The 8,829-nt window shown below is 38.6% G+C and overlaps 1 protein-coding gene across 1 annotated transcript in view; it reads right to left on the bottom strand.

Annotated features, from left to right (window-relative positions):
• The window catches only part of Fbxo9 (F-box protein 9), a 37,121-nt gene that overhangs the window by 27,581 nt on the left and 711 nt on the right, over window positions 1-8,829 (bottom strand). Inside the window, exons 2-3 of the mRNA XM_010630818.2 lie at window positions 4,268-4,354; window positions 371-529 (exon numbers count right to left, since the gene is read on the bottom strand). Coding sequence (XP_010629120.2) covers window positions 371-529; window positions 4,268-4,354 — 246 coding nt within the window. The remainder of the gene's footprint in view (window positions 1-370; window positions 530-4,267; window positions 4,355-8,829) is intronic.

Here is an 8,829-nt window from a genome sequence, read left to right on the forward strand (position 1 = left end):
AAAAAAAAAAAAAAAAAAGAAAAAAAACAAAAAAACAAAAACAAAACAAAACTCAAAGGCATCAATCTTTTAGAGATCAAATAAACCTTAAGGGTCTCCTAAGTTAATAAAATACAATTCCATGAAAAAAGTTTTACCTACAGAGAAGAAAGTTCTTGGTATCATTCAAAGAACCTGAAGTAGTGCGGACATATAAACTGGCACATAAATCAAAAGTTTTCCACAGGAGGAAAAATTCTTTTTATGTTATATGTTTATGTTACCAGAGTATGATCAACTACTTCCTTATGGTGCTGAATATTCCAATGCTTCCTCTCTCCAGAATAAAAATTAAGAAAAGAAAATGTGTTCAAAAATCTTTAATACTTAACTTTTCTTCTTTTGCCAGTTCTTGTTTTCCTTTGGCATCTGCTGCTGCTTTCAGTAGAGAACCTCTTGCTGCTCTGCAAGATCGACTTTCCACAGTGCTAGTGCCTACACCTGGGGCAAGTTCAAACATCCACTGAGCTCGGAACATCTGGAGTTGTGCCTAAGGGCAGAAAAGTATTTCAGGACTCAAGAATAACGGGCAGCTAAATGCTGGAACAGCTTATCAATGTATCCAACATGCATATTCTTTTATTCTAAATCAAGAAAACAGCCTTTTAAATTACTAATTTTCTATTTAAAACTTTGAAGAATAAAAATTGGTCCATAGTAACTATTTATACAGCAAAAGTATAATCGTACTGGAGAACCATGTTTGAACTAGCATTAAAGCTGTAAGCCATGACTTAGGTACTCAACAGCTTCCCATAATTTGTTAGTGAGTCCATCATTTAAGCAGACATTAAAAGTGCTGCTTTTTAAACGCTCTGAAGGTAGCTTGAAGTCTTTCTTAATCTACATTCTGTATTTGAAAATGGAAATACTTTTCTCTAACAGGTATCATTTCAAAAATGTAAAACAGAAAGCAAAGTGCTCTACGTGGTGGACTCTGAAGGGCTGCTCACATTCCTTTTTGGGGAAAGGAACTTGTCAGAACGAATCCCAAGGCACTGCAAACAGTCACCCTTTTGAATATTGCCTCAGCATGATCACACTGCCTTCACTATCACCACCCAACCACAGACTGAGGGCTAATAACAGCTTGGCTCTCTTGCAACCCAGGCCAGCTCTGAATGGGGGTATTCCACGTTCAGAATCCCCACAGGACTAAGGAAGTCCATTAATGGAAACAAAGTCTTTGTAAATAGAGAAGGGCGGAGGAGGTGAAGAGAGGGCAGGGGTACAGGGGAAAAATAAGAACCAAGATGCACCATGTAAAGGTACAAGATCCCAATGATGAAGGTAACTGTATACCTAAAAAGTACCAATAAACTCAAAGAAAAAAAAAAAGACTGCATTGCAGCTGAACTTCTTACCCTAGCTTCAGTCCAAGTCTACTTCCCTCCCTGCTATGGGCAAGGATCCCATGAGTGTGCCTCAGTAAGCCTCCTTCACGGTGATGTGCACTTTCCCACCATGGAACCCAAGCTGGGATAACTCTTCCCCACAGATGGATACTGCTAACAGCATTGTGTATATTCTTCGTGGTTTCCTTTTTTGAAAAAAGCATACACAAAATATGTTGCAAAAATGTTTTCCTCAATTCTTTAGCTAAAACTATCCTTCAAAACTACTAACTCTCCATCTTCTTACAGCTAAAATTGGAGAGACTTGTGATAAAGAAATATCAGACTTACAGATGACTTAAAACAGTAAAGAGGTCTTGGAGCCCCTGGTTACAATCACTATTCCAGTCCCTCAAGAGCAGAGTCTCGATGTAGCTGTTTTCCCAATCTGCCTTTCCATTCTAGTGCTCATTCTTTGGTTGTCCATCTTTAATCACTTGAAAAAATGTGCTTATTCTTGCCAAGAGGCTGCCAAACTCCAAGTGATCACGCAGGTATAACCAACAACAAATGTGCCAGACTTCTCTTACCGGGACCCACTAGACTGACCTTGTGAAGGGAGTTCATAATTGCTAAAACCCAACATGACTTCTGTCCAAGGCCCCTTAGATTAGCTCGCTGGAGAAAGTCCCTGCTGTGGTCTCCCCTACACTTTCTCAGCTCAAAGCAGCTAGATTGAAACTATACCCATTCTCCCCTAAAGCAGTTAGGGATAGCTCTTGCGGGGTTGTGTGTGTGTGTGTGTGTGTGAGTGTGTGCGCATGTGTACACATTTTGGCAGCTAAATTAGATAGAAATTAATAGGCAGTTAGACAGGGAGAAGCCCTCAAGGAAGTCACTGCAGAAGATGAGACCATATCAAAATTGTGGCTGGTGGCACATCTGAAGAAGGCAAGACATCAAAAGTCACAAATGGCCACACTTGCATACTCCCCTAAGGGATAAAAGGAAACGTGACATTATACTGTAATTGGTACCATCCAGTCCATTACTATATGCATTGGGCACCTTAAGGGTGACCAGAATACCTGGACTATCCCTTCCCCAAATGTTCCTATAGTGAAGTCATAAATAAGCCAAGGTTAATGATGCCAGCCAGGTACCCTTGCTATATTCCCTGCTTCCCTACTGAATCAGTATTAGCTAAGTGGCTATATTTGTCATCTTACTGGTTGATTATAGTCTGACCACGTGTACCCACACTATATAAATTACTATATTGCTATATAAATTACCCGTCAAAGGGCCTCAGTAGCAACTCACTAGGGACCCCTTCTGTCTCTCAGGACGTATTTCCTACATTTAACCCTTTCCAACTCTTTAAAACAAAAAACAAAAACTGATTTCCTCTAAATCCTAGTACATTGCTTTGGTTCCCACACTTATGGTTATATCATGTTACACACAACTATGACCTATAAAATCTTTAGTAGCAATGTCTACTAAAAAAATATACTGTAATAAATATATTATAAAGCATATAAATTATTAATTCACTTAACTAATAGCTGAATTTTCCCCCATTTCAATGCACAAAGATTTACCTCATCTGTAGTGTATGAACACATCATTACTTAACACAAGAAAAGGGTATGCAGGTTGTATGACACGTTTTTACTTACTCACTTTCTCCATTATTCCATTAGTGTTAATTTCCTAAAGTAGAATTGCTTTATGAAAAGGAATACATGTTTTTAATTTTAATGATATTACCAATCTGCCCTTCAAGAAATGTTGTGGCAGTTTACACTTTCGTGTACACTGCGTTAGTGTTCTTACAACCCAAAGAGCAATGGATTATTACTCACCAAAGCGATATTACCATCATCATTTTTTGAGACAGTCTCATTTTATAGTTCAGGCTGGCTTCAAATTATGTAACCCAAGCTAGCCTCAAACTCATGGCAATCCTCCTGCCTCAGCATTCCAAGTACTGAGATTGTATTATTATTAATGCTATTTTTTTTCTTCAAATATTTAACAGTCATTCATATTTTTTGTTACTGTCCACATCTTTCCATCTTGCGCCCTTCTAATATATAAGCACATTTATATACTGAAGTTACTTGCTATGGCTTGTATCTAGATGTCCCCCCAGAGGCTCAAGCAGTCACCAGTAGGGTTTTCTGGAGGTGACTAGAGCAAGGGTGTATGAATGTGGATTAAAGTATGATAATTGGGACTAGTACACTGATTGGCTAGCACTGTTCTGGGTGTGGATAATGGGAAGCCCCACCCTGGGTATGGGTTGCCACCACCATTAGGCTTGTAGCCTGAATGGAATAAAAGATGGAGAGCAGGCTACAGCTGTTTGCTGCCTTCCTGTCTTCTGCCTGCCATACTTTGGATTGTTTCTCCTCTGTGATGCCCCTCTGCCATGCTGCCCTGCCCTGGAGCCAACTAACTATGGAGTGAAAAAAACTGTGAGCTGAAGTAAACATTTCCTCTTTTAACTTGTGGGTATCAGGTACTTTGTTTTAGAAAAGATAAGTCACTAAGATCTTATCAATCCTCTGCCCATGTGTGGTAAAGTTGTTTCAGCTATTTTTTAAACTTTATTTCTGATATCTACACTTTTTAATGGGTCAAACTTTTCACTCTTATTTTCTACAGGCTATCAATTTTGAGTTATGCTTAAGCCTTATTTTGAAACGGCCATGTATCAAATTACATGGCAATTACTGACATTTTTATGGGGAAAAAAAAATCTGTGTTACAATGTAAGTATTCTATAAGGCAGTAAAAAAAAATTGTTAATTTCAGTGCAAACAATAGGAACCTGCAAATCTAGAAGGAGCAGAGTTAGAATTCAATTTATAATTGAAAATACAAGCCTGCAGGTCTGTTTCAGTAGGACTTTCATTCTCATCGTCATCTCCTGCTCTGGCAGTATCAGAATGACAATCTTCCTCAGCTTCTGCCTGGGGGGAGAAAAACCACAATAACATCAGGAGCATGCAAACACCAGTTTCGCTCTCTAATCTGATCTCCTATTCAGCTACTTACAATTTAGTACCATGAAGTTTGTGGAACCACTTTAATAGGAAGGTCGCAGGGTGCTTTTGGGACCTTACCACTTATTTCCCAAGGAAAATGAATCTGAAAAGCATATTCTGTACTCTAAACCAGAGTAGTAACATCACTGTGAATCTTAACATTTTGTTCCCAATTTAACAATTCTGTCCATCCAAAAACCAAACTAATTATTATATATAAAATAATATAAGCCGGGCGTGGTGGCGCACGCCTGTAATCCCAGCACTTGGGAGGCTGAGGCAGGAGGATCATGGTGAGTTCAAGACCAGCCTGGGCTACTTAGTGAGTTCCAGGTCAGTCTCAACTACACAGTGAGAACCTGTCTCAAAAAACCAAACAAACAAACAAAAAAATAATACAAGTTCATTACTATCCATAAATGATTTGATATGATTAAAGTCACTGGGTAAATGAAGCTGATTTTGCTACCAATATATTATATATCAAACTATTAATTGATAATTTATATTAAAATTATTTTTATTTTTTCTTCTTAGAACATCTTTGTTTTCCCTTTGGTTCTATAACAAAACAAGGGTATTTTAACTTATGAGAAAAATATTTAAACATCTTCAAAAGTAAGGAGAATCTAATGTAATTAATCCTAAGTAATCATAACTTAATTTCAGTAATTACAAGTGTAAATAAAAATTCTATAATATCAAATAGCAACTCACAGTATTATTTTTTAATATGTCATATAGGAAAAATTCATATACTGCATTTTACAATTTGTGAGATCAAGATTCAGGTCAGGTCTACATACGACGGTTGCTATGTGTCAGCGTTTGTGATCTCACTATTTCTTATAACTTATGATGAAAACAAGTCATTTTTCTGTACAGAACAAATTTTGCTAAGGGGTCAGGAAGTGTGCCTTTGCCTCTTATGTAAATTGTGGCTAGATCTAGGGAGATGCTAGTAATCTTATAATCTTGGTTAGATTCTAGTAAGATCTTTTTTTCTTTTCTCAAGTACTTCATACATGATGTTAGATGTGTCATCAGAAGGGAAGTGTTCTGAAATGCAGATGACAAAAAGCACTGTGGGAGATGTCCCAAACACAACTGTTTCATTCTGGGGCAAAAACCTAACTCAAGTCACCAGAATGTCCAAAACCTTTAAGTTCTAAAACCGGAACACTGTTTCAGGACAATGAAACAGAAAGCTGCTTTCTCTAGATATCGTTTTTGACTAGTAAAGTTCAATAATACTAGTCAGGTAAAATTTGATGCTTTATTTTTTAAATAGTGTAGAATGAACAATTCCACTTTAGTGATTTTAAAACTTTGCTTCAGAAAATGCTTAGTTATACTACAGAGTTCAGCAGTTTTTGTTTCAAGATGGATCATTTAAAAGCCTACAGTCCACATAAGGGTGCCCCTTCGTTTATAAAATGGACACATTATTAAATGTGCTTTATGCAGATTATTTGTTTAGTAATATTTTAAATGTACTAGGAAAATTCATTAGTCAAAGACTTGCAACAGTGAATGTTTTTATCAAGAAACCCATTTGCTCTTATAAATTCAATTTCTAGATACTGGGGTGGCTTAAGGTAGAATAAGCTGGACTGAAATGATGTGTATGGCTTTGGGATTAAGTGGTTTCAGATTAGACCCCTCCATTTTACTCTTTTATCTCAATAAATGCTTGTTAAATTAAAATGACTCCTACCTTCCAGTCACAGGGAAAGGGTGTCTCAGTTCTTTGGTCTGTTAGTTAATAGTTATTAAGCAAACAGGACTTGCTCAACACAATGAATTCTGTTCTATGCAAAAATGAGGCAATCACAGAAATGGCCTTAAAGGTTAGCTAGAAATAACAACATAGCCAATTTTACCTAGCTCCAAGATGGCAAGTTTTACAATTGCAAATTTGAGCTGTAATTTACTTCCAGGGGCAAAATATTTAACTCAGATTTTTTAACACAGTAAACACATATGTACTGTACTTGTACTGCATTACAGGCTTGTTTCCTATCTTATCTCTGGCAGCCAGACTCTTTGCCAGAGTACCTTTAACATCTGAAATAGTACTGGGGAAAATGTTTGTCAACAGTAAAGGCTAAATACATGAAGAAATAAGTAAGTGAGGCAGTTAGTTTAATCCAGGAGCTTTTCCTACTAGTATGATTTTGTATAAAGTACAGGTGTTACAGGGCTGATTCCCAGTGTAGTTTCACTGGGAGCTGATAGAACTTTGGAACTAGAACTTTAGGATGTTGGGCCTAGCAGGAAGTCCTTATGTCATTGCAGACATGTCCACTGAAATAGGATTGGGAGTCCCTTTTTCTCTTGCTTCCTGGCTCACAAGAAGAGAGGGTTGCACCACTAGGTATTCTCGCCATGTTACCTCACCAGAAGCCAAAAGGAACTGGGGCCACTTATCTTAGAGTAGAAACTCCAGAATCATGACACAAAACAAAACTCTTCTCTTTGTAAACTATCTCAGGTGTTTTGTTATAGTAATGGGAAACTCACCAATGCATCTACTGAGAGTACTGCTAGAACAAAAATACTAACACTGAATGTATAGATCCCAGTGAGAAGTTATACTTCTTTCTCTTCTCAAATACGAGTACGATTTATTACTGTAAACTCTAAGCACAGCCAATCTGAGAGGACCCAAGTCATGTAGAGAAGCCTTAGAATTTAAGATTCCAACTCTTTGCCTACCAGTTATAACTAAAACAAGTTTATCTGAGGAGCCTCCACTCCTCTCTCTAGTTGGTGCTCCTGCATCTACTACTTGCTCTCTCAATCTGAAATGCCACCTTCCTCACTTATCAGCTTCTACTTATCCTTCAAGACTCAGATCGTTTCTGTCAAAAGCACTTTCCACTCCTATTTTGTGTGACTGCTAACACTTGCATCCAGACTTTTGTTTTTCATTACAGTTAATGCACTGAGAACAGGGTACACATCTTAGTCGTCTTTGTAAACAAACATTTTGCTTGATTTGTGATAAAGGCCCACCTACACCTCAGCTGTCTCCTCAAAAAAAAAAAAAAATTTCTGTGAAGAGATTCAGTGAATTCTCTTTTCTGATGGGATAATTCACAATAAAGTTTATCATAAATCATGTTACAAACATGGATAGCACTATGCTAGGCTGCTAAAACAGGTGTGCAAAAATATTGTATTAGCATATAAAATGTGTAAATACATATATGTTATACTGACATATATATATACACATATACACAAAATCAAAGATGAGGAAAAATCTGTAACAAGACAATATAGTCCATGTGTCCTGTTTCTGTTAGAATAGTTGCTAACCCAGCATGACATCTTGATTTGAGACAGTCTGATCACAGAAATAAGAAACCTGGGATTTTATTACATTTGCAACCTAAATATCAATGGAAACGAATAAGCTCTCGGCTCTCCAGGAGCTTCACTTTTTTCCTCAAACTGAGTTCCATCTAAGTATTACCTTTCACTTATGTAACAAGTATTTTGCAAACACATCTTCATTTTACTCTTGTTCACAGTATGAACTAAATAAAAAAGTTAAGTGCTTAGTGCTGGTCTGAATACAACTTTAAGTTAGAAGCAGAATCAATTGGTGCTTTTTTAAAGTGTCCAGACTAGCTACATGAAATATTCGGCCTCTGCTTATTCAGTAAGTATCTGAGAGTCTTGTAAGCGCTAATTAGTTTGGTATTAGTTCATTCTTGATTTATTCAGCCCTCAATAGCAATTAATTTCTTAGTAGACAATTTACTGGATGCAAGAGCAAGGCACAGGCTAAGGACTACACGCACTACACTTTAGCCTCAGGAAATCTGTTCTTTCAGACTCTTCTCTCCATGTGCACAGATGAGATGGGGCTCAAGCTGTCAGAGCTATAAAGTGAGACAGGATCCCTCCAGCCCTATTCCGCTAGGATCACCAACCAACACCCTACCCGGGGCATTGATGCCTCATGGTCAGGTGCGTCTAAGCACAGGACTCCTCCTGCAGGGCCTGGCTTTACGGAAGAGCAATCAACAAGTGTCTCTCTTGGCCAGGATTCCCTACCTAGAACAGAGGCTAGAACGGCTCCCCTCAAACCAGGCTCGCTGCTTGTGAAAAACAAAAACCCTCGAGAGGGGCGAGGCTGGATCAGCGTCCACAGCAAGCAGAGAAAAGGCATTTTTCTAGGCTGTCTTGCAAACCCTGTCTCTCCACATCGGACCTGGCGGGGGTCCAGCAGGAAGAAAGCCTCAGGCGCAGTCAGGGCCAGCACCCTACGCTCCCTCTCCGGCCAAAGCCCCGTGGTCGCGGTGCTCCCCGCTTCCCCAGACCTTCACCCCAGGGCCGGGTCGGCCCGCATCCCGCACCCGTCCCGCAGGCCCCGGGCCGCCCACGAG

Source organism: Fukomys damarensis, unplaced genomic scaffold, assembly GCF_012274545.1.
Source record: "Fukomys damarensis isolate Sample0158 unplaced genomic scaffold, DMR_v1.0_HiC HiC_scaffold_14, whole genome shotgun sequence".
NCBI classification, from domain to species: domain Eukaryota; kingdom Metazoa; phylum Chordata; class Mammalia; order Rodentia; family Bathyergidae; genus Fukomys; species Fukomys damarensis.